Source organism: Hemitrygon akajei, chromosome 6, assembly GCF_048418815.1.
Source record: "Hemitrygon akajei chromosome 6, sHemAka1.3, whole genome shotgun sequence".
Lineage (NCBI taxonomy): Eukaryota > Metazoa > Chordata > Chondrichthyes > Myliobatiformes > Dasyatidae > Hemitrygon > Hemitrygon akajei.
The window spans coordinates 185,371,184-185,398,263 of NC_133129.1; the positions used below are offsets into that span (position 1 = coordinate 185,371,184).

A 27,080-nucleotide genomic window follows, 5' to 3' on the forward strand; every position below is an offset into this window, starting at 1 on the left:
AGTGTGACCCTCCCTCAGTGTGATCCTCCCTCAGTGTGACCCTCCCACAGTGTGATCCTCCCTCAGTGTAACCCTCCCACAGTGTGACCCTCCCACAGTGTGACCCTCCCTCAGTACCTCCCCTCCCATAGTGACCCTCCCTCAGTACCACCCCTCCCACAGTGTGACCCTCCCACAGTGTGATCCTACCTCAGTGTGACCCTCCCTCAGTACCTCCCCTCCCATAGTGACCCTCCCTCAGTACCACTCCTCTCACAGTGTGACCCTCCCTCAGTACCTCCCCTCCCATAGTGTCCCTCCCTCAGTACCACCCCTCCCACAGTGTGACCCTCCCTCAGTACCTCCCCTCCCACAGTGTGACCCTCCCTCAGTACCACCCCTCTCACAGTGTGACCCTCCCTCAGTACCACCCCTCCCACAGTGTGACTCTCCCTCAGTACCACCCCTCTCACAGTGTGACCCTCCCTCAGTACCTCCCCTCCCATAGTGACCCTCCCTCAGTACCACCCCTCCCACAGTGTGACCCTCCCTCAGTACCACCCCTCTCACAGTGTGACCCTCCCTCAGTACCTCCCCTCCCATAGTGACCCTCCCTCAGTACCGCCCATCCCAGTGTGACCCTCCCTCAGTACCACCCCTCTCACAGTGTGATCCTCAGTACCACCCCTCCCACAGTGTGACCCTCCCTCAGTACCGCCCATCCCAGTGTGACCCTCCCTCAGTACCACCCACCCTGCAGTGACCCTCCCTCAGTACCACCCCTCCCACAGTGTGACCCCTCCCACAGTGTGACCCTCCCACAGTGCCACCCTACCCATAGTATGTCCAGCTGTCAGTTTTGGCCCATTGCCTGTGCAGGTACTTTCTGGTGAAAGTTGCAAGTTGCTGCCACCCTCACCTCTGTCTCTGTATGAGGAAGTTCTGTGTACGAGCTGGTTATAGTGACACAGCTTCTGTATGTTCTGCTCCCCACCAACTGGGGATTTTTCTTATCCCTCTGTAGTCTAACCAATCATTTTAAATACCCCATTTATATCACTTCTCATAACTAGACTTTATTTGTGCAATTGCTTCTCATTATTTAACTTATGTTCCCCATATAGCTTGACTAGAACTGAACTCAAACATCTCCAGCTGATGTGTCCCAAGTCATTAAAGGTCAGAAGAAGATGTGCCCCCACCACACGGGCCCGGCCCCACAAATGACTACTGCTTTATGCAACTCTCATTTTTTAATTGCAGTGGGATGTGCTAAAAGCACAAGGGCACAGATTCAAGATGCTTGGTGGGGAATTTACGAAGGACGTCAGAGGCAGCTTCAAGTCATGGAACACTACAACATAGAAACAAGCCCCTTCAGCCCATCTGGTCTGAACCAAAACCATTTAAATTGCCTACTCCCATCAAACTGCACCTGAACCATAGCTCTCCATAACCCTACCATCCATGTACCTATCCAAACTTCTCTGAAACATTCAAATTGAGCTTGCTTGCACCACTTGTGCTGGCAGTGCCTTCCACACTCTCACCATCCTCCGAGTGAAGAAGTTCCCCCTCCATGTTCTGCTTAAGCATTTCACCTTTCACCCTTAACTCATGACCTCTAGTTGTAGTCCCATCAGTGAAAAAAGCCTGCTTACATTTACCCTATCTATACCCCTTATATTTTTGTATACTTCTATCAAATCTAGACTCATTCTCCTACGCCCAGGGAATAAAGTTCGAACCTATTCAACTTTCCCTATAACTCAGGACCTTAAGTCCTGGCAACACCCTTGTAAGTTTTTCTCTGCTCTCTTTCAATTTTATTGATATCTTTCCTGTCAGTAATCGACATAATACTTCAGATTAGGCCTATTCACACGAAGTGTGGTGCATATTTGGAATGAACTGATAGTAACAGTGGTTGTGGGCACAGCTGCATTCATTTAAATGCCACTGAGATAGGTAGACATGTAGTGTTGCAGGGTAGCGTAGTGTAGTGGTTAGTGTAACATAAATACATTGTTAGCTGTAAGATTGGGGTTCAATTCCCACCACTGTCTGTAAGGGGTTTGTACATTCTCCCTGTGACTACATGGGATTCTCTGGGTGCTCCTTTTCCCTCCCACATTCCAAAGACATACAGGTTTGGGTTACTAATTTGTGGACATGCTATGATGATGTCAGAAGCATGGAGACACTTGTGGGCTGCCCGTTGTACATCCTCAGTGATTTGATTTGACACAAACAATGCACTTTGTTGTTTGTTTTGATGTGACAAATGAAGCTAATCTCTAATCTTTGTAAGGATAGGAGAGGTTCGAAGGTTTGTGGGCTAAATGCGGGAGGTGGGACTCACTTGTTGGGCCACATGGTTGGCATGGATGAGATGGGCTGAAGGGTCTGTTTCTGTCTAGTAGTCGTTCAGCAATCACTCGAGTTGAGTACGATGTTCTCCCAAGAAGTTGTCTATTAGTGGGTTCTCAGTCGATGGTAGAGGCTGATCGGGATCCACATAGCCGGGATGTTGGGGTGGATTTCCTTAGTGGAGAACACCTGTGTGTAACTTTGTTTAACGCGAGAAGGCTGATGCACAGGTAGGCAGGCTCCACACAGTCCTTGACAGATTGGGGTTCGGGTCTAGTGGCATGGAGTGCAAGGCATCTGGGGTCTCCTCAATGTTGCAGCTTTCATAGCCATTGTGATGTGTCGTCATCTTCTGCCAGCTTCACCACTGAGGACTTCCCTGTGTTGCAATACTTCGGATGAAACTTGGACAAGGTTCCTAAATGCCTGTGAGACTCAAGCGATCTTTACCCCAAACTTTGGCCACTGATTTACAGTGGCAAAAAAAGCAAAGAGTTTAAGACCATTTATTCTGTGAGAGGGGTGAAGTTATGTGTTGTTTTCAGTTCTCAAAGGACACTTCGCAGCATGCAGACGATGGTGGAGGAGTTAGAAGATGCAAGGAGCGCAGGAAGAGATGCCAGAGAGAGAGTCAATCAGCTGGGGACACAATGCAAAGAGCTGGTATGGACAGACCGATTCCAGATTCATTTTCTTTTGGCATACTCAGTAAGTTTATAGTAGAATAATAACCATAATAAAATCAATGAAAGACCATGCCAACTTGGGTGTTCAATCAGTGTGCAAAAAAAATAGTGCAAATGCAAAAAGAAAGAAATAGCAATAATAAATAAATAAGCAATAAATATTCAGAACATGAGATAAAGAGTCCTTGAAAATGAGTCCATAGATTGTGGGAACAGTTCAATGATGGGACAAGTGAAGTTATCCACTTTAGCTCAAGAGCCTGATGGCTAGCAAGTAATAACTGTTCCTGAACCTGCTGGTGCGAGTCCTGAGGCTCCTATATGCCCTGTCTGACGGCAGCGGTGAGGAGAGAGCATGTTTTGGGTGGTGGGGGTCCCTAATAATGGATGCTTTGTGTAGAGGTGCTCAATGATAGGGAGGCCTTTACCCGTGATGGATTGGGCTCTATCCTGTACAATCTTCCGTTAAAGGCCATTGGTGTTTCCACACCAGGCCGTGGTGCAGCCAGTCAATATACTCTCTCTACCACACATCTACAGAAGTTTATCATAGTGTTAATGTCATGCTGAAACTTCGCAAACTCCTAAGTACAGCCGCTGCCGTGCTTTGTTCATAATTGAAATTATGTGTTGAGCCTAAGAGAGGTCCTCTGAAATAATAACTGTTATGTCTGTGCATTACTACATATCAATTAAATAAAAGCACGCACGAGGGAGATGCCTTGAACTGCTGTCTTCACATTGCAGCGAGAGAGAGAGAGAGAATAATGTGCATGCGTAGACAACAGATCAATACGTAGTGCTAAGGGAGGGGTGTCAGTGCTCTATAAGAAATAAATCCATACATTACACTTCTTCCCCCTTTAGATTAATGCAACATCAAACTGTATATGTACAAAACATTCAATTTCCCTTCCATAAACCCATATTCCAAAAAAAATGCTTTCATGGTGACAGTCTATAACTAACTTCACAGTTCTAAAGGCTCAGTCTTTTGGGTGGCGCTCTGTTTCTTCCAGGATAGTGCCTCTGCCCTATGGAGCAGCATCAGGTTTGGCAGGTCTTGTCAATGATCATGTTCTCGTCGCGCAGCTGAACCTGTGGAGTAAGGCATTGGGTTTGGTAGGTATCTTGTCTAAGACAACGTTCTCAGATTCTGGTGTCTCGTTGTCAGTGACATCATCCCGGTGACTGTAATGTGTCCACCTTGTTGGATGTAGTTGATTCAGGTGTGTTTTTCAGTTGAACATCCAGTATCTATTCCACATGGCATCTCCACGTCTGATCTCCAACATCCACTGTGTACATCAGTGGTCCAGTTCTTGGAGCTATCCTACTGACTGTCCACTTGTCCTCTCAGTAATCATGCGATAGGACTTCCTGTCCAGTCTCGAAGCTCCCTGCTACTTCATTTGGCAACTGGCTGAACTGTTTATTCTGCACTTCCCTCTGTAGATCTGGTTTCAGGAGGTCTATGTGAGATCTCAGATTCCTGTTCATGAACAGCATTGCAGATGTTTGATTTGTCATCACATGAAAAGAGTTCCGATACACAAAAAGGAAGTTGTCCACCTTGTGCTGTAGAGAAATTTCCTCCTTTTTCATTGCTTTAATAGACTTTGTGTAAGTTTGGATAAACTTTTCAGCTAACCCATTCATTGCTGGCTGGTGAGGAGCTGACTGGAAATGTCTGATGCCATTTTTCTTCATGAACAGTTGGAATTCTTCTGATGTGTATGGTGGTCTGTTCTCACTCACAATTTGTTTGGGCAAGCTGTTTCTGGCGAAGATAGTCCTCAGAGCAGAGACAGTCTTTGCTGAGGTGGTTGAATTCATTGGTATGATCTCCGGCCACACCGAATGTGCAATCGGAAATAGAGTCCATGAATGGTCCAACAAAGTCAATATGTACTCTTTGCCATGGTTACGACAGCCATACCCACAGGTGTGACAGTACCCGTGAGAGTGCATTTTGAACTTTGTGGCATCCCAAACAGCCTTTGTCCAAATCTTCAATGTATTATCTATTCCCTTCTCAAACACCTTCTCATTAGTATTAAGTAGCTGTGACAGCCTCTGGTAGTCCTACTGTTTGGACTGCAGTTGCTTGTTGATACCACAGTGAGAGCTTTGATTGATAGCCAGTCTAGTTGGATTTTCTTCAGCCATTCACATCCAAAAAGTGCTGGCCCTCCACTTTTCAATATATAAAGCTCTAACTGCTGTGATTGGCCTCTGCACTTCACCCTCACTTTCAGTTTGCCTTTGGGGTCACAAAGTTGGTCTGTAGCATCAAGAGGTCTTTTCTAATGGTATCTTAGAAAATGGTCTGTTGCAGTCAGCCTCTGGAATTATAGACAAAGCTGGCCGTGTATTGAGCTCCATGTTCAGTTTCATATCGGACACATTATTGTGATCCATATTATACTGTGAACTGCTTCAGTAATACTATGCAGTTCTAGGCATACCAGTTCACCATTGTCAGACTCTCAAGCTGTCTGATTCTGATTTACATTTGATAACTTTAAGCATTTGTTTAGTTTTGTGTTTGAGGCTTCTCGCTCGGTTGTGCTTTTTGTCTGCCTTGCAGACTCTCTCTATTTGATCTTGTCTGTGACACTTCCTGCAGACTTTTTCTCTGAACCAACAGTCATTTGCACCACGGGAGGATTTGCCACATCAATGACATTTTTGCCTTTTTTGGGACATTTTGTGTATTTCACATTCTAACCTCCTTTTCTGTAGTTCTCTGCATCCTTTGTTGCAGTCTCTTAATGATATTACAATGGTCAAAGCCTGTTCTAAGGTTAGATCATGGAAAGTGGCCAGTGAGTGAGTGGGCCAGTAAAGGAGTGGAGACATGAGGCTTTGACTCGAGAGGTTTTGGCAGTTGGACTGTGCATTCAAGTCGGTCAAGATTTGAATAGCTCAGCAGAAAGCCGTTGATTAGATAATCAAGATTTGAATAGCTCAGACTCAGCAGAAAGCAGCTGATTGGGCAATTGAGGTCAGGTGACCAAGCAATTTGAAAAGCTCAAACAAATAAATAGAGGGGTAGCTCAAGCGGAGTGGCCTGTGGAAAGTGGCCAGTGAAGGAGTGGAGATTTGAGACTTTGACGAGAAGAGGCAGAGGACGAGTTTGTTCCCAGTTAGTCTTTACAATGCCTCCTGAGACGGTGATGTGCCTCTCCTGTGAGATGTGGCAGTCTTGGGGGAACTCCCCTCTCCTGCAGAGTCACATCTGCCAGAGGTGCTTGCGGCTGGGCGATCTGGAAGACCGTGTGAGGAATCTGGAGCAGCAGCTGGATGACCTTCGACTCATAAGGGAGAATGAGGCAGTCATAGATGAGAGCTACAGGGAGGTAGTCACACCTAGGCTGCCGGAAGCAGGTCGTTGGGTGACAGTCCGAGGGGGGAAAGCGAAGGAGAGTAGACAGGTAGTGCAGAGCACCCCTGTAGCCATTCCCCTGAATAATAAGTTTACCATCCTGGATGCTGTTGGCGAGGACGACCAACCAGGTGTGAGCCACAGTGGCAGGGCCTCTGGCACTGAGTCTGACCCTGTGGTGCAGAAGGATGGGACGGAGAAGAGGAGAGCTGTCGTCATTGGAGACTCTATAGTCGGGGAGCAGACAGGAGATTTTGTGGACGTGAGAAGGAAACCCACATGGTTTGTTGCCTCCCGGGTGCCAGGGTCCGGGATGTCTCTGACCGAGTGCATGACATCCTGGTACGAGAGGGAAAGCAACCAGAAGTCGTGATACATGTTGGGACCAACAACGTACGCAGCAAGAGGGATGAGGTCCTGAAGTGTGAGTTTCAGGAACTAGGCAGAAGGCTGAAGAACAGGACCTCAAGGGTGGCGTTCTCAGGATTGCTGCCAATACTACGTGATAGCGATGGTGAGAGTTGGAGGAGATGGCAGTTGAATGCGTGGCTGAGGAGTTGGTGCAGGGGGCAGGGTTTTAGATTATTGGATCATTGGGATCTCTTCTGGGAAAGGTGGGACCTGTACAGATTGGATGGGTTGCACCTGAACTCAAGGGGGAGCAATATCTTTGCAGGTAGGTTTGCTAGCATGATTCGGGAGGGTTTAAACTAATTTGCAAGGGGGATGGGACCCGGAGTGATAGAGCAGTGAAAGAAGTGCATGGAGTAAATCCAGATCTAACATAGAGAGAGGCTTTCAGGAAAGAGAAGCAGAATAAAGGGTGTAAAGGTAGTAAGGTAGAAGGGCTAAAGTGTGTGTACTTCAATGCAAGAAGCATCAGGAACAAAGGTGATGAACTGAGAGCTTGGATACATACATAGAATTATGATGTAGTGGCCATTACAGAGACTTGGCTGGCACCAGGGCAGGAATGGATTCTCAATATTCCTGGATTTCAGTGCTTTAAAAGGGATGGGGGGGTGGGGGGGGAAGGGGAGGAGGGGTGGCATTACTGGTCAGGGATACTATTACAGCTGCCGAAAGGGTGGGTAATGTCGCAGGATCCTCTTTTGAGTCAGTATGGGTGGAAGTCAGGAACAGGAAGGGAGCAGTTACTCTATTGGGGTTATTCTATAGGCCCCCTGGTGGCAGCAGAGATACTGAGGAGCAGATTGAGAGGCAGATTTTGGAAAGGTGCAAAAATAACAGGGTTGTTATCATGGGTGACTTTAACTTCCCTAATATTGATTGGCACTTGGTTAGTTCCAAGGGTTTAGATGGGGCAGAGTTTGTTAAGTGTGTCCGTCCAGGATGGATTCCTGTCAGAGTATGTTGACGGGCTGACTAGGGGGAATGCCATACTAGATCTAGTATTAGGTAACAAACCAGGTCAGGTCACAGATCTGTCAGTGGGTGAGCATCTGGGGGACAGTGATCCCCTTTAGCATTATCATGGAAAAGGATAGAATCAGGACAGGAAAATTTTTAATTGGGGAAGGGCAAATTTTGACGCTATAAGGCTAGAACTTGCAGGTGTGAATTGGGATGATGTTTTTGCAGGGAACGACGTTTAAGGATCTCTTGCAGGATGTTAAGGATTAATTTGTCCCGGTGAGGAAGATAAAGAATGGTAGGATGAAGGAACCATGGCTGACAAGTGAAGTGGAAAATCTAGTCAGGTGAAAGAAGGCAGCATACATGAGGTTTAGGAAGCAAGGATCAGATGGGTCTATTGAGGAATATAGGGTAGCAAGAAAGGAGCTTAAGAAGGGGCTGAGTAGAGCAAGAAGGGGGCATGAGAAGGCCTTGGTGAGTAGGGTAAAGGAAAAACCCAAAGCATTCTTCAATTATGTGAAGAACAAAAGGATGACAGGAGTGAAGGTAGGACCGATTAGAGATAAAAAGTGGGAAGATGTGCCTGGAGACTGTGGAAGTGAGCGAGGTCCTCAATGAATACTTCTCTTCGGTATTCACCACTGAGAGGGAACTTGATGATGGTGAGGACAATATGAGTGAGGTTGATGTTCTATACCATGTTGATATTAAGGGAGAGGAGGTGTTGGAGTTGTTAAAATACATTAGAACGGATAAGTTCCCGGGTCCTGATGGAATATTCCCCAGGTTGCTCCATGAGGCGAGGGAAGAGATTGCTGATCCTCTGGCTAGGATCTTTATGTTCTCGTTGTCCAAGGGAATGGTACCAGAGGATTGGAGGGAGGCGAATGTTGTCCCCTTGTTCAAAAAAAGGTAGTACGGATAGTCCAGGTAATTATAGACCAGTGAGCCTCACGTCTGTGGTGGGAAAGCTGTTGGAAAAGATTCTTAGAGATAGAATCTATGGGCATTTAGAGAATCATGGTCTGATCAGGGACAGTCAGCATGGCTTTGTGAAGGGCAGATCATGCCTAACAAGCCTGATAGAGTTCTTTGAGGAGGTGACCAGGCATATAGATGAGGCTAGTGCAGTGGATGTGATCTACATGGATTTTAGTAAGGCATTTGACAAGGTTCCACACGGTAGGCTTATTCAGAAAGTCAGAAGGCATGGGATCCAGGAAAGTTTGGCCAGGTGGATTCAGAATTGGCTTGCCTGCAGAAGGCAGAGGGTCATGGTGGAGGGAGTACATTCAGATTGGAGGGTTGTGACTAGTGGTGTCCCACAAGGATCTATTCTGGGACCTCTATTTTTCGTGATTTTTATTAATGACCTGGATGTGGGGGTAGAAGGGTGGGTTGGCAAGTTTGCAGATGACACAAAGGTTGGTGGTGTTGTAGATAATGCAGAGGATTGTCGAAGATTGCAGAGAGACATTGATAGGATGCAGAAGTGGGCTGAGAAGTGGCAGATGGAGTTCAACCTGGAGAAGTGTGAGGTGGTACACTTTGGAAGGACAAACTCCAAGGCAGAGTACAAAATAAATGGTAGGATACTTGGTAGTGTGGAAGAGCAGAGGGATCTGGGGGTACATGTCCACAGATCCCTGAAAGTTGGCTCACAGGTAGATAGGGTAGTTAAGAAAGCTTATGGGGTGTTAGCTTTCATAAGTCGAGAGATAGAGTTTAAGAGACGCAATGTAATGATGCAGCTCTATAAAACTCTAGTTAGGCCACACTTGGAGTACTGTGTCCAGTTCTGGTTGCCTCAGTATAGGAAGGATGTGGAAGCATTGGAAAGGGTACAGAGGAGATTTACCAGGATGCTGCCTGGTTTAGAGAGTATGCATTATGATCAGAGATTAAGGGAGCTAGGGCTTTACTCTTTGGAGAGAAGGATGATGAGAGGAGACATGATAGAGGTGTACAAGATATTAAGAGGAATAGACAGAGTGGACAGCCAGTGCCTCTTCCCCAGGGCACCACTGCTCAGTACAAGAGGACATGGCTTTAATGTAAGGGTGGGAAGTTCAAGGGGGATATTAGAGGAAGGTTTTTCACTCAGAGAGTGGTTGGTGCGTGGAATGCATTGCCTGAGTCAGTGGTGGAGGCAGATACACTAGTGAAGTTTAAGAAACTACTGGACAGGTATATGGAGGAATTTAAGGTGGGGTGTTATATGGGAGGCAGGGTTTGAGGGTCGGCACAACATCGTGGCCTGAAGGGCCTGTAATGTGCTGTACTATTTTATTTTCTATCACTTTCTGCCAGTAGCCTCATTTGAGTGCTTTGATTATGCATGCCACATAGAAGCCTGTCCTTTAATACATCAGAAGGTCCATCTCCAAAGTCACAGTACTGGGAAAGTGTGCACAGTTTTGCAAAGTATTCAGAAATGCTTTTATCTCTTGACTTTTGTAAAATCTAAATCTCTCAGCTATTACCAGTAGTTTAACGCACAAGTGATTTTGTAGAATTGTAACAATTTCGTCGATCTTGCATGCTGGCTTTTCAGGGTTACTAAGTTACATAAGAGACTGTACGTTCTTGCACCCATTAGGCTAAAAGGCATAAGGGCTTTCTTTTGCTTTTCCATGTTATTTGTGTTACAATACAGTTCAACCCTCTTGAAGACCACAAACTTAGGCTCAGGAAATATATAGAAAAATTTTGCTCCAAAATATTAAAGCACTTGCTTGATTATTTTTTTTGAAGTTTGAGTCATGCATATTTTTGAGATAGGAGATAATCTTCTGAATCCAAATTGTAATCAGAATCAGGTTTAATTTCACTGGATCACGTCATGAAATGTGGTGTTTTGTGGCAGCAGCACATTGCAATACGTAGTAATAAAAACTGTAATTTACAATAAGAAGTACATATGAAAAGTTAAACTGGGGCACCATGGCAACATAGCAGTTAGCGCGACGCTATTACAACTCATGGCATTCTGGGGTTTGGAATTTAATTCTGGCATGGTTCTGCAAGGAATCTTTGTATGTCCACCCCATGGAACGTGTGGGTTCTCCCTGAGTACTGCGGTTTCCTCCCACAGTCCAATGATGTACCGGGTAGGCTAATTAGTCATTGTAAACTGTCTTGTGATTAGGTTTGGGTTAATCAGGGTTGTGGGGTTGCTGGGATGACATGACTCGAGGGGCTGGAAGGGCCTACTTCGTGATGGATCACTATTAAATTAAATAAGTAGAGCAAGAAGAGAGGAAAAAGATAGTGAGGTAGTGTACATGGGTTCTTGTCCATTCAGAAATCTGATGGCAGAGGGGAAGAAACTGTTCCTGAATCATTGAGTGTGTGGTCTTCATGCTCCTGTACACCTTCCTGATGGTAGCAATGAGAAGAAGGCATGTACTGGGTGATGGGAGTCCATAATGATTTTGAGACATCACCTTTTGAAGATGTCCTCGATGCTGGGGAGGCTAGTGCCCATGATGGAGCTAGCTGAGTTTACAACCGACTACAGTTGTTTCTGATCCCGTGCAGCGGCCCTTCCATACCAGGCTGTGATACAGCCAGTCAGAATGCTCTCCACGGTACATTGTTGAAATTTGCAAGAGTCTTTGGTGTCATAGCAAGTCTCCTCAAACTCCTCATGAAATAGAGCATAAGACATTGGGGCAGAAATAGAGCACTCTGCCCATCGAGTCTGCTTCACCTTTCCATCATGGAATATAGCTGCTGTCTTTGTAATTGCATCAATATGTTGGGCCCAGGATAGATACTGACAGGAACTTGAAACTGCTCACCCTGCAAATCATAGCAGCCATCAAAGTAATGAAACCAACTTTTCACCAAATCATCTCTGGAAGCAGTTTCTTATCCATGCTATTTCTCAAGATTTTCAGCAACTTTCTCAAGACTCTCCACAGCCTTTTTATTCAAAGAGGGAGAGAGGGTGTTGGTGTTAGGAAGCCAGGTGTCTTCAGATGCTGATAACTGTACGGTAATGTGTACAGTATGTACAGAGCGTTTTTGCAAGCTTTGCCAGAGTAAAAGTGCATTACTGCGATGACATAGAACCGTGGTGAGAATTCAACCAAACTATAAGTCTGGTCTCCCAGCTAAGGAGGGTTATCTGTGCAAGAGAAGAGATACAATAAATTCTCACAAGATTAATCCCTGGAATGAAATTAGTCTCGGGAAGAGAGCTTAATTGGAATTGGTTTATTATTGCCATTTGTACGAGGTACCATAGCGGTTAGTGTGACGCTATTACAGCTTGGAGTGTCAGAGTCTGGAGTTCAATTCCAGTGTCACCTGTAAGGACTCTGTACGGTGTTCGTAAGAACATAAGAAATAGGAGCAGGAGTAGGCCATCCAGCCCATCAAGCCTGCCTCACCATTCAATAAGATCATGGCTGATCTGTCCGTAAACTCAGCTCCATCTACCTGCCTTCTCCCCATAATCCTTGATTCCTTTACTATGTAAAAATCTATCTAACTGCTTCTTAAATATATTTAGTGAGGAAGCCTCAACTGCTTCCCTGGGCAGAAAATTCCACAGATTCACCACTCTCTGGGAAAAATAGTTTCTTCTCATCTCCGTCCTAAATCTTCTCCCCTGAATCCTGAGGCAATGTCCACTAGTTCTAGTCTCACCTTCCAATGGAAACAACCTTCCTCAGGTGCTCTTTAAATACTCAGTTCTTGGTGCCCAAAACATGATTGCTAATTAGTGGGACGGTCCTGAATCATTAAAGAGGACGCACCAGCTATCTGTACTCCGGGGAGTTAGAATGTCTAACCTGGTGGGACGTGCTTTCAGGCTTTTGCATCTTCTGTCCAATGGAAGGGGGAGTTGAGCGAATGTCTGGGGTGGGGGTGGGGGGTCTTTGATTATGCTGGCTGCTCTACTGAGGCAGTGAGAAGTGTAGACAGAGACTGGAGGGGAGATTGGTTACTGTGATGTGCTGAGCTGTGTCTACAACTCTCTGTAGTTTCTTGCAGTCACAGGCAGAGCAATTGCTGTGCCAAATTGTGATGTATCCGGACTTGATGCTTTCTGTGGTGCATCGATAAAAACTTTGAGGGTCAACGGAGACATGTCACATTTCTTTAGCTTCTGAGGAAGCAGAGATTTTATGGATTGGGTTGGATGATGGTGAGAAAGCTTTAGAGGAATGAGAGGCAATCTCATTGTAATATTCTGACAGAGGATGGTGTAGATGTAGTGACCATAAGATACAGGAGCAGAATTAGGCCATTTGGCCCACCGAGTCTGCTCCACCATTCCATCAAAGCTGATCTATTTTCTCTTACAACCCCATTCTCCTGTCTTCTCCCTGTTAACCTTTAACATCTTGACTAATCACGAACCTATCAACCTCTGCTTTAAATATACTCAATGACTTGGCTTCCACAGCTGTCTGTGGCAATGAATTCCAAATTCACTACCCTCTGGCTAAAGAAGATCCTCCTCATCTCTGGATCTCTGGTCTAAATGGATGTCCCTTTGTTCTGAGGGTGTACCCTACCCTCTGGTCCGCCATAGGAAACATCCTCTCCACATCCACTCTATCTGTGTCCTCTGGTCCTAGCCTCCCCTACCAATGTAAACATCCTCTCCACATCCACTCTATCTGTGTCCTCTGGTCCTAGAGTCTCCCACTATTGGAAACATCCTCTCCACATCCACTATATCTGTGTCCTCTGGTCCTAGACTCCCCACTATAGGAAACATCCTTTGCACATCCACTCTATCTGTGTCCTCTGGTCCTAAACTCTCCCACTATAGGAAACATCCTCTCCACATCCACTCTATCTGTGTCCTCTGGTCCTAGACTCCCCACTATAGGAAAAATCCTTTGCACATCCACTCTATCTGTGTCCTCTGGTCCTAGACTCTCCCACTATAGGAGACATCCTCTCCACATCCACTCTATCTGTGTCCTCTGGTCCTAGACTCCCCACTATAGGAAACATCCTCTCCACATCCACTCTATCCAGGTCTTTCAATATTCAATAGGTTTTAATGAGATCCCCTTTCATTCTTCTAAACTCCAGTCAGTACAGGCCCAGAGCTATCAAATGCTCCTTGTGATGATGATGTTTTCCTTGTGTGGGAAGCCTAAAACTATGTTGCATTCTTAAACTGGTCCACACACAAAGTGCTGGAGGATCTCAGCAGGTCAGGGAATAAACTGTCAATGTTTCAGGCCAAGACCCTTCATCAGGACTGGAAAATGAAGGTGGAAGAAGTGAGAATAAGAATGTGGGTGGAGGGAGAGGAGTACAAGCTGGCAGGTGATAGGTGAAGACAGGTGAGAGGGAAGGTGGGTGGGTGAGTGAGGAGAGATGGTTAGAAGCTGGGAGGAGATAAGTGGAAGAGGTAAAGGGCTGGAGAAGAAGGAATCTGATAGGAGAGGAGAGTGGGAAGGGAAGAAGGGGGGACACCAGAGGAGGTGATGGGCAGGTGAGGAGAAGAGATGAGGTGAGAGGGGAGCAAGAATGGGAGTGGAGAATGAGAGTGGGCCAGGGAAAGGTGATAGGCATGTGAGAAGAGGAGCCAGAAGGGGAATTGAAGAAGAAAGGAGAGGGAAAGTTACTGGAAGATCAAGAAATCAATGTTCATGCCATCAGGTTGGAGGTTACCCGAATGGAATATGAGGTGTTGTTCCTCCAACCTGAGAGTGGCTTCATTGTTTCTGTAGAGGAGGCAATGAACCAACATGTCGGAATGGGAATGGGAATGGGGAATTGGAATTCAAATGGTGGGCTACCGGGAAAGCCTCATTGTTACCGATGGAGCGAAGATGCTCAGCTGCAGAATCTCTTGTGTTTGTTACTTGCTAGTGAATATGTTTGAAGCAAACATAGACTGCTCCATTACCTAAGAAATGGTTGAAGTTGACTCGCTCTGAAATGCAACTGAATTTATTTTTGTAGAAGAAGGAGAAAGAGGCCCTGGGTGCTCAGTTGTGGTCAGCATCTGGAAAGGTAGGTGCACTTCCTTCATGTATTGGCAGAGCTCGTAGTGGCTACCCTGTGATATTGTCACATTTCAATGTTAACTACACACAAAAAAAATGTACAGCCAAGTGTTTGAGACCTTCAGCTTTTGAGGTTCATTTTTTATCGGTCATTTCTATGCTTCTCTTCACATGTTACTGGGAGAAGACGGGAGAATGAGATTGAGGGGGATAATAAATCAGCCATGGTGGAATGGAGAAGCAGATTCGATGGGCCAAATGGCCTAATTCTGCTCCTATGTCTTATGGTCTCATGGCCTCCTATTGTTCACTGGATTTCAGTCAGAGTATCAGAAAGCAAATCAGCACCGATACAGGCCCTTTGGCCTCTCTAGCCCATGCCCACCCAGCTAGTCTTAATTTCCTGGCCATATCCCTCCAAGTCCCATCCCTCCATGTACTGATCCAAGTGCTTCTCAAATGATAATGTTGTACCTGCCTCAACCACTTCCTCTGGCAGATCGTTTCACACACCCACCACACTCTGTGTGAAAATATTGCCCCTTACTTTTAAGTCTTTCCCCTCTCATCTTAAACCTGTCCCTGTAGTTTTGGACTTCTCTACCCTGGGGATTAGACTGTTCCTGTCCACTTTATCCATGCCTCTCATAATTTTAAACATATGGCCTCCCCTTTTCCTAGTTAGACCATAAGACATAGAAGCAGAATTAGGCCATTCAGCCCATCGAGTCTGCTCCACCATTGTATCATGGCTGATTTATTATCCCTCTCAACCCCATTCTTCTGCCTTTTCCCTGCAACTTTTGATGCCCTGACTAATCAAGAACCTATCAATCTCTGCTTTAAATATACCCAATAACTTGCTCTCCACAGTCATCTGTGGCCATGAAATACACAGATTTACCACATTCAGGCCAAAGAAATGCTTTCTCAGCCCTGTTACAAAGGGGCATTCTTATATTCCGAGGTTGTGTCCTCTGGTCCTAGACTCTCCTACTATAGGAAATATCTTCTCCACATCCACTCTGTCCAGACCGTTCAATATTCGATAGGTTTCAATGAAATGCACCCCCCTCATTCTTCTAAACTCCAGTGAGTACAGGCCCAGAGCCATCAAACGTTCCTCATACGTTAACCCTTTCAGTTTCAGAATCATTCTCTTTAACCTCTTCTGGATCCTTTCCAATGCCAGTTTTTCTTAGATTAGTGGCCCAAAATTGCTCACAATGCTGCAAGTATCTCCAAGTAGGAATAAAGACCTAGTCTGGCCAACCTCTCCCTTTGACTCAGACCTTGCAGTTGTTCAATGTTTAATTTTAAAAATCATCCCCAGTGTTTTTAAGTCTCACTTCTCCCTGTCTGTTTTCCTTCCTGGGGTTGGATGCAACACCAATCAAACGTACAGGGTCGAGCTTCTCAAGGGGCTATTGTCATTGAATTCGTCTGGCATGTGGGGACGGTACCATCACACCCCGATGTGTACATCGTGGATGAAAGTCAGTAAAATATGCAGGTGCTGGAAATCTGCAGTAAAATGCTGGAAACACTCTTTCCACTGAAGTGACTTTGGTGGACTCTGCGATTGATGTTTTCACACAATGGGTATTTGATGCTCTTGTTGTGTGTTTTTTTTCTTTAAATGGGTTTTAATGTATTACTTTGTTTTGTAGCTGCCTGCAATCTCGAGGTTATATACTATATATATACTTTGTACTTTGAACACTCAGGATGACATACGGCCTCTGTGGAGAGAAACAGTTAATGTTTCAGATCTGGAATTGTTTCTCAACACTGAGAAAGAGAAAAAAATGTCAGACTAGGCAGCAGAGGAGATGAGGGATGGTGAAGACCATAAGACACAGGAGCAGAATTAGGCCATTCGGCCCATTGAGTCTGTTCCACCATTCCATCATGGCTGATTCATTATCCCTCTCAACCTTATTCTCCTGCCTTCTCCCCATAACCGGTGATGCCCTGATTAATCAAGAGCCTATCAACATCTGCTTTAAATATATCCAATGGCTTGGCCTATGGGTGAATATATAAAAAGTACAACACAGTACAGGCCCATTGGCCCACAATGTTTAAACTAGGTCAATCTCATGCTGCCAGTACAAGTGGTGCATGCAAGCTTGATTTCAATATCTAAGAGAAGTTTGGATAGGTTTATGGATGATAGGGATATGGAGGCCTATGGTCCCGGTGCAGGTCGATGGGGGTAGGTGGTTTAAATAGCTCCAGCATGGACTGGATGGGTGAAGGGCCTGTTTCTGTGCTGTACTTCTCTATAACTCTATGATATTAAACCTGCTTCTGATTCTGAGCAGTTGAACACCGAGCAGTACAGTACAGTACCAGCCTCTTTTGCTGAGCACAATGCAATTATAAACTGTACATCTTCTGTGGTCCTATCCCTCCATTCACTGTCCGTTCATGTCTCTGTCTAAGAGCCTGTTGTATCTGCCTCCACCACCTTCCCAAGCACCACATTCCCACCACCCACCATTCTGTGTAGAAGCAATACCTGCTCCATAAATCTTCATTAAACTCCCCCCCACTGTTCTTTAGTATTTGGTATTTTCTCCCCAGGGAGAGGGTGGGTGGGGAAAAGATCCTCTGCCCTATGTCTGGCTCTGATAATCTTATAAATTTCTGTTAGGTTACTACTTGGTTTCAGGTGCTCTAGAAAAAACAATTCTAATCTGTTCAGCCTTTTTTAATAGCCTAAACTTGCTAATCCAGGGAGCATCCTGGTAAATCTCCTCTGCACCCTCTCCAAAGCTTCCACATCCTTCCTATAATGAGGTGACCAGAACTGAACACAATACTCCAAGTGTGATTTAACCAGGGTTTTATAGAGCAGTAACATTACCTCACAGCTGTTGAACTCAGTCCCCCTATTAATGGAGACTAACAATCCACACAACTTCTTAAACCATGGCGATTAAAGTTAAAGTGGCTAATACAAGGGAGCATAATTTTAAAGTGATTGGAGGACAGTATAGTGGGCATACCAGAGGCAATTTATTAACACAAAGAGTGGTAGGTGTGTGGAACACCTTACCAGCGGTGAGGGAGAGGGGTTAGGGACACCTTACCAGCGGTGAGGGAGAGGGGTTAGGGACACCTTACCAGTGGTGAGGGAGAGGGGTTAGGGACACCTTTTCAGTGGTGAGGGAGAGGGGTTAGGGACACCTTACCAGCGGTGAAGGAGAGGGGTAGGGACACCTTACCAGCGGTGAGGGAGAGGGGTTAGGGACACCTTACCAGCGGCGAGGGAGAGGGGTTAGGGACATCTTACCAGCGGTGAGGGAGAGGGGTTAGGGACACCTCACCAGTGGTGAGGGAGAGGGGTTAGGGACACCTTACCAGCGGTGAGGGAGAGGGGTTAGGGACATCTTACCAGCGGTGAGGAAGAGGGGTTAGGAACGTTGGAGAGCTCTTAGATGGATGGTAGAAAAATGGAGAGTTATGTGGGAGGGAAGGGTCAGATTGACCTTAGAGTAGGTTAAAAGGTTGGCATAACATTATGGGCTGAAGGACCTGTACTGTGCAGTGCTGTACTGTTCTTTGTTCTGTGTTGTGTTTGGCTTTGGATTAATGGTGTCACTTTGTGTTTTACATATATTTTGTTTGTTGTGTAGATTGAAAAGTTGGAGAGGGACAAGCGGGAGCTGAAGTATCAGATCGATGAGCTGCTGGCCCAGAAGGCTGATCTGACTGTGAGTATATATCCATGGCAATGTGTGAAAATCAAATAAGAAAACACAACTGTCATTGTCCGAAACCTGAAACAAGGTTCAAAACACTCAACAGGTCAGGCAGCATCTGTAGAGATAAATCTTTTGAGATTGTGTAATGTCATTTCCTGTACACAAGTGTAAAGGAGAACAAAATAATTGTTACTCCGGATCCGATGCAGCACAAAAAAAACACAATAAGATAAAGAACATAATAATAAAAGACACAATAAATACAAATACATAAGATAGCTTATATACACATTGATGTGACTCTAGGCACAGGAATGTCTGTATGTAGGGTGATTGACAGGAAATGATAAAGTAGTGGTAAGTTGGGAGTTTGGAGGGATGGGTTAGTGGGTGGAGGTGTTGATCAGCCTTTCTGCCTGTGGAAATAATTGTTTTTGAGCTTGGTGGTCCTGGTGTAGATGCTACATAGACCCCCCCCCCCCATGTTGCCGATGAGAGTGGGGCGTGTAATGTTACAACAGAGCATACAGTACAGCACAGTACAGGCCCTTTGTCCCAGCATATAATGCTGACCTATATAAACCTACTCCATAATCTAACCCTTCCCTCCTACATAACCCACAGCCAACCATTTTTCTCCTGACACAGGTGGTCCAAGTCAAATGGGGAGCCAATGAGATTATACAAATGATGTAATATGTATAGAAATTATGTGCACCATATTAATCCCAGTGATATGTGTTTTTTTGGATTAGACAAATTATTTTATTTTCAGCTTAATAACTGCATTGTAGTATTTTATATTATAGACAATAGACAATAGACAGTAGGTGCAGGAGTAGGCCATTCGGCCCTTCTAGCCAGCACCGCCATTCACTGTGATCATGGCTGATCATACACAATCAGTACCCCGTTCCTGCCCTCTCTCCATATCCCTTGACCCTGCTATCTATAAGAGCTCTAACTAACTCTCTCTTGAATGCATCCAGAGACTTGGCCTCCACTGCCTTCTGGGGCAGAGCATTCCACATATCCACCACTCTCTGGGTGAAAAAGTTTTTCCGCATCTCTGTTCTAAATGGCCTACCCCTTATTCTTAAACTGTGGCCTCTAGTTCTGGACTCACCCATCAGCGGGAACATACTTCCTGACTCCAGCGTGTCCAATCCCTTAATAATCTTATATGTTTCAATCAGATCCCCTCTCATCCTTCTAAATTCCAGTGTATACAAGCCCAGTCGCTCCAATCTTTCAACATATGACAGTCCCGCCATTCCTGGAATTAACCTTGTGAACCTACGCTGCACTCCCTCAATAGCAAGAATGCCCTTCCTCAAATTTGGAGACCAAAACTGCACACAATACTCCAGGTGGGGTCTCACCAGGGCCCTGTACAGCTGCAGAAGGACCTCTTTACTCCTATACTCAATTCCTCTTGTTATAAAAGCCAGCATGCCATTAGCTTTCTTCACTGCCTGCAGTACCTGCATGCTTGCTTTCATTGACTGATGTACAAGAACACCTATTACTACTTATATATATGTAACTGCATAGTATGTTTCCCAGTGGTCACAGTATGTATATGCAATTGTTCAGTGTGTCCCCTAGTGGTCACAGTGTGTATATGCAATTGTTCCATGTGTCCCCTAGTGGTCACAGTGTGTATATGCAATTGTACTGTGTGTCCCTTAGTGGTCACAGGGTGTATATGCAGTTGTTCAGTGTGTCCCCTAGTGGTCACAGTGTGTAAATGCAATTGTTCACTGTGTCCCCTAGTGGTCACAGTGTGTATATGCAATTGTTCAGTGTGTCCCCTAGTGGTCATGGTATTTATATGCAATTATTTAGTGCGTCTCCTAATGGTTATGTTTGTATGATTCTGGAAAGCTCTGGAAGATTCTCTTGGTATATTTGAATAGGGGATTCCTGATTGGTGAATTCTTAACTGCAAATTTGAATGGAATCTTCTATTGAGTATATAAAAAGCTGCCCATGAGGCTGCACCATTAATTTCATCTTTTGCTTCTTCTCTGCTTTCTGCTACTAACCCAAGTCACTTGTCCATTTTTCAATTTTCTTGCTTAAGTGAAATGATTGTGAAGCAATAAATTTTATGCCTCTTTGCTGACGTCCAAAAGAACCTTGGATTAAAACATCAGAATCCGACATGGTGCTATGTTATAAAGGCAGAGACTGAGTCGTCTTCTTTGGAACTAGGAGCAATGGGTCACCTTATAAGCAGTCCGCTGTTCTATATGATGAATGCTTTCTTTCCATGTGTGTTTTTGTCTTCCAGAAACAGATTCATGAGGCTCAAAACCAGCTGATTTCCAAAGACGCTTTGATTTTTGAGGTGCGTAATGTAGCTGGATTTTTACATTGTTATGGCCTCCCAGAGGTCATGGTTAAGAGTGAAAGGTGAAATATTTAAGAGGAATCTGAGAGGGAACTTTTTCACTTAGAGAATGGTGAGTGTGTGGAACAAGCTGCAAGTGCAAGTGGTGGATGCGGGTTTGATTTCAACATTTAAGAAAATTTAGATATATACACGCATGAGAGAGGTGTGGTCCTGGTGTGGGTCGATGGGATTAAGGCAAATTAATGCTTCAGCATAGACTAGATGGGCTGAAGGGCCTGTTTCTCAGCTGGAGTGCTCTATGTGAAGGGGAATAGCTGGAGATTGAGCAGGATTTAGAGTTATACATGTTCACCTGCAGGATGGTGATGGGGAAGGGCAGCAAGTCAATAAAGGAAATTTTGTGTTTGATGTTGGGGACCACCGGATAGCTGTGCAAGGTCTGATCTATATAACCACAGGAACAGAGTTAAGCCATTCAGCCCATCGAGTCTACTCCTCCATTGCTTCATGGCTGATCTATTATCCCTCTCAATCCCATTGTTCTGCCTTCTCCTTGTAACCTTCGATGCCCTGACTAATCAAGAACCTATAAAGCTTTACTTTAAATATACCCAGTGACTTGGCCTCCACAGCTGTCTTTGGCAGTGAATTCCACATTCACCACCATCCAGATAAAGAAATTTCTCCTCATTTCTGTTCTAATTGGATATCTCGCTACTCTGAGGCTGTGCCCTCTGATCCTAGACTACCCCACTATAGGAAACATCGTCTCCACATCAACTATACCGAGGCCTTTCAATTTTCGATGTTTTAATGAGATTCTCCCTCATTCTTCTAACTCCAGCAAATACAGACTCAGAGCCATCAAACTCACCTCATACAATAACCCTTTCCTTCCCAGAATCATTGTTGTGAACTTCTTTTGGACCTTATCCATTGCTAGCACATCCATTCTTAGATAAGGGCCGCCAAAAGCACTCACAATACTCCAAGTGTGGTCTCACCAATGACTTACAAACTCTCAACATCACATCCTTGCTTTTTGTGTGCGGCCGTATTAGAATACAGAGTAATGCAGTAAGAGAACAGGCCTCTCAGTCCATAATGTCTGCACCCACTAAACCTCCCCTTCAAATGAGAGAAATATGCACCAGGAATGATTTACCCCTAGGGGTCATTAAGGAGAGGCTGAAAGATTCCCGAATGGCTAACTAGCAGGAAGAGGAAGAGTTGGTGGTCAGGAAAACAAATACAATGTTAGCATTCATTTTCAGAATATAAGAGCAAGAATGTAATGGTGAAGTTTTATAAGGCATTGGTCAGAACACATTAGGCGTATTGTGAGTTGTTTTGGGCCCCTTATCTAAGTCCATAAAACATAGGAGCAGAATTAGACCATTCAGCCTATCGAGGATGATCCCGGATCCCACTCAACCCCATTCCCTTGCCGTCTCATCATTACCTTTGATGTCCTGACCAATCAGGAAACTACCAATTTTCACTTTTAAAACACCCCTGGTCTTGGCCTCCACTGCAGTCTGTGGCAGATCATTCCACAGATTCACTACTCTCTGGCTAAAAAAATTCCTTTTTACTCTTTCTAAAGGGTTACCCCTCAATTTTGAGGCTGTGCCCTCTAGTTCTGGATGCCCCCACCATAGGAAACATCCTCTCCACATCCACCCTATCTAGTCCTTTCAACATTCAGTAAGTTTCAATGAGATTCTCCTGCATTCTTCTAAATTCCAGTGAGTACAGGCCCAAAGCTGCCAAACGCTCCTCATATGTTAACCCCTTCATTCCCAGAATCATCCTTGTGAACCTCCTCTGGACTCTCTCTCCAATGACAACACATCCTTTCTGAGATATGGGGCCCAAAACTGTTGACAATACTCCAAGTGTGGCCTGACCAGTGTCTTAGAAAACATCAGCATTATCTCCTTGCTTTTATATTCTATTCCCCTTGAAATGAATGCCAACATTACAATTGCCTTCTTTACCACAGACTCAACCTGTAAATTAACTTGCTGGAAATCTTGCACGAGGTCTCCTACGTTCCTCCGCACCTCTGATGTTTGAACCTTCTCCCCATTTAGATAATAGTCTGCACTATTGTTCCTTTTACTGAGATGCATTATCATACATTTCCCAACACTGTATGCCAACTGCCACTTCTTTGCCCGTTTTTCCAATTTCTCCAAGTCCTGCTGCAATCTCCATTGCTTCCTCAGCACTACCTACCCCTCCACCTATCTTCGTATCATCTGCAAACTTTGCCACAAAGCCATCAATTCCATAATCTAAATCATTGACAACCAACGTGAAAAGTAGCGGTTGCAATACTGACCCCTGAGGAACACCACTAGTCACTGGCAGCCAACCAGAAAAGGCCCCTTTTATTCCCACTCGCTGCCTCCTGCCTGTCAGCCAGTCCTCTATCCATGCCAATATCTTTCCTGTAACACCTTAGGATTTTATCTTGTTAAGCAGCCTCACGTGTGGTACCTTGTCAAACACCTTCTGAAAATCAAAGTAAATGACACCCACTGCCTCTCCTTTGACAACTCTGCTTGTTACTTCCTCTAAGAACTCTTACAAATTTGTCAGGCAAGATTTCCCTTTACAGAAACCATGCTGACTTTGACTTATTTTATCATTAGTCTCCAAGTACCCCGAAACTTCATCCTTAATAATGGACTCCCAACACTTTCCCAACCACTGACATTAGGCTAACTGGCCTATAATTTCCTTTCTTTTGCCTTCCTCCCTTCTTAAAGAGTGGAGTGACATTTGCAATATTGCAGACCTCCAGGACCATTCCAGAATCAACTGATTATTGAAAGATCATGACCAATTCATCCGTTATCTCTTCAGCAGCCTCTCGGAGGACTCTGAGACGTAGTCCATCTGGTCCAGGTGATTTATCCATCTTAAGACCTTTTAGTTTACCCAGCACTTTTTCCTCACTCCTGCTCCCTGACACTCACAGACCTCCGGCACACTGCTAGTGTCTTCGTCAGTGAAGACTGATGTACAAGAACAGTCCCACGAATGGCCTAATTCTGCTCCTATGTGTCGTGGTCTTATGGTGTGATTGTTCAGAGGGAACTGGGGAAGGATTTGAGATGGAAGAATGTGGGAGAACATGGAGGAGATGGTCAGTGAGACAATTCCAACAGCAAACTACTTTGCAGAAACATCTGTGGGTCAAGGCTGGCCATTTTCCTGATGCAATACAAAGATGAAATTGCTTGTTATTCAAGCTCTTCCCACGATGTTCCAGGAAAACATCATGATTGAAGAATTGAAGATGTTGAAGGCAGAGAGCTGTAAGGTGATCAAGGTACGTTGTCACCGCACTTAATGTCAAAGTCGAAAGTAAATTTATTATCAAAGTACATATATGTCAACATCCACTAACTGGAGATTCATTTTCTTGCAGGCATTTACAGGAAATTAAAGAAATACAGTAGAATTTATGAAAAACTAAAAACATAAACAAAGACTGACAAACAACTAATATGCAAAAGAAGACAAATTGTGCAGCAAAATATACTGAAAGCATGAGGTGAATGAGTCCATTGAAAGTGAGTCTGTTTTTTTATGGCATCAGTTCAGTGTTATCCACACTGGTTCAGGAGCCTGATGGTTGTAGTGGTGTGAGACATAAGGCTTCTGTACCTCTTGCCCAATGATAACTGTGAGAAGAGCGCATGGCCTGGATGGTGGAGGTCCTTAATGATGGATAGCAACACATACAAAATGCTGGAGGAACTCAGCAGGTCAGGCTGAATAAACAGTCGACGTTTCAGCCAAGACCCTTCATCAGGACTGGAAAGGAAAGGGGAAGCCATCAGAATAACAGTGTGGGGGGGAGGCAAAGGAGGCTAGCTGGAAGGCGCTAGGTCACGAGGAACTCTACCACTGTTAAGGCAGCAGGAGGATGGTGTGAGATGTTCAGGAAATGGAGAAGATGCGGGTGAGCGCAGCATCAATGGTGGAGCAAGGGAAAACCCATTCTTTGAAGAAGGAGGACATCTCTGATGTCCCGGAAAGGAAAGTTGTATCCTGGGAACAGATGTGCTGGAGATGCAGGAACTGAGAAAAAGGAATGGCATTTTTACGGGAAATCGGGTGAGAAGAGGTATAGTCAAGATAGCCGTGGGAATTGGTGGGCCTGTTCTTTGAAGGAAGACATCTCAGATGTCCTGGGCTTGGTGATGGATGCTGCTTTCTCGTGGCAGCAATCCTTGTAGATATGCTCAATGGTAGGAAGGGCTTTTCCTGTGATGGACTAGGCCATACCCACCACATTTTCTATTCCTGGGCATTGACGTTTCCATACTAGGCTGTGATGCAACCAGTTAGGATACTCTCCACTGCGCATCTTTGGAAGTTTGTCGAAGTTGTGGCTGACATGCCAAGTCTCTGAAAAGGAAGTTGAAGGGTCTGTTTTGCCTTCTTTGTTATGCTGGTCCCAGGACAGATCCTCTGACACGGTAGCATCAAGAAGTTTAAAGTTACTGATCCTGCCTATCTCTGATCCTTTAGTGACAATTGGCTCACGTATCTCTGGTTCCTTGTTCACAGGGGTGGGAGTTATTCACTCAGTCTGTCTGGCAAGCAGGTGAGAACTGGACGGAAGTCTTGCAGAGATCTCTCACCGAGGCCACGAGCTTGTTGATGCTGCAGCACCGAGGAGAATTTCATTGCCCACACATCCTGAGAACTCAACACTTACAGCTCTCACACCTGAGGGGATAACTTCACTCAACATTACTACTAACGGGCTCCTGGACTGGCTTCATGTCTGTGAACTCACTTTCATGAGGTTTAGATCTGAGTATTATTTGTTTATTTTTTAATTTTTTGTACAATTTGTTCTTTTTTTACACACAGAATGTTTGTTTGTCTTTTTAATGGATTCTATTGTTTTTGTGGTTGCCTGTAAGATGAATTTCAAGGTGCAATATAGTAGAAATACTTTGCTTTATACTTTGAACTTTGTACTCACCACAACACTGAACTGTTCTCACAGCCAATGGACTCACTTTCAACAACTCCTCATCTCAGCTTCTCGATATTTATTGCTTATTTATTTATTATGATTATTATTTTGTCTTTTTTTGTATTTGCACAGTTTGTTGTCTTTTGCACATTGGTTGTTTGTCCATCCTGTTGGGTGCGGTCTTTCATTGATACTATCGTGTTTCTTGTATTTACTGAACGAGTATCAACTTTGTATTTGGTGATATATATGTACTTTGATAATAAATTTATTTTAAACGTTGAACTTTCAATCTAATTCATGACGTGATTAACCAGGAGGATGAAGAGGGGCAGAAGGTGACTGATGGCGAGGAAAGAGGATAACAGGATTGTGGAGTGAGAGGTGTTGGAGAGGTCAGATAAAAAATTACAGAGAGTGAGGGATTCAAAATTCACATTTAATTTTCATGTACATCAAAACATACAGAGAAATGTATAGTTCGTGTTAACAACAAAGTATGTGTTGGGGGCAGCCCACAAATGTCACCACAATTCTGGCTTTAACATAACATGTCCATAGTGTTCAGTAGAAAACAACAACAGCAAAACAAGCCTCGTTTCTCCCTCCCACCCTCCCACGTACACAGTCCTTCAACTCCAGGACGGACCTCCAGCCTCCAGCGGACTTGGGCCAGTAGAGACTGGGACTCGCCCTCCCCAACAGGTTCAGGCCTACAGAGACAGGCCTCGACTTCCACAGCAGACTTGCAGAGACCCACTTATTGATTATTATTATTGGATTAGAGCAGTGGCCATAAGGCTATAAGACCTAGGAGAAGAATTAGCCCATTCTCCCCATTGCGTCTGCTCAGCCATTCCATCATGGCTGATTTATTTTCAACCTCAGCCCCATTCTCCTGTCCCCTCCCTGTAACCTTTGACACCCTAACTAATTTTGAACCTATCAACCTCCACTTTAAATATACTCAATGACTTGGTTACGCAGAGAGTGATGGAATGGGCTGCCGGCGACGGTGGTGGAGGCGGAAACGGTAGGGTCTTTTAAGAGACTCCTGGATAGGTACATGGAGCTTAGAAAAATAGAGGGCTTTGGGTAACCCTAGGTAATTTCTAAGGTAAGGACATGTTTGGCACAACATTGTGGGCCGAAGGGCCTGTATTGTGCTGTAGGTTTTCTATGTTCTATGAATGAAGATCATTTGATGCCTCTGG

The 27,080-nt window shown here is 44.9% G+C and overlaps 1 protein-coding gene across 1 annotated transcript in view; it reads left to right on the forward strand.

Annotated features, from left to right (window-relative positions):
- The window catches only part of LOC140729866 (uncharacterized), a 112,530-nt gene that overhangs the window by 52,369 nt on the left and 33,081 nt on the right, over positions 1–27,080 (forward strand). Inside the window, exons 8-12 of the mRNA XM_073050075.1 lie at positions 2,895–3,012; positions 14,743–14,793; positions 18,431–18,508; positions 20,796–20,852; positions 24,142–24,201. Coding sequence (XP_072906176.1) covers positions 2,895–3,012; positions 14,743–14,793; positions 18,431–18,508; positions 20,796–20,852; positions 24,142–24,201 — 364 coding nt within the window. The remainder of the gene's footprint in view (positions 1–2,894; positions 3,013–14,742; positions 14,794–18,430; positions 18,509–20,795; positions 20,853–24,141; positions 24,202–27,080) is intronic.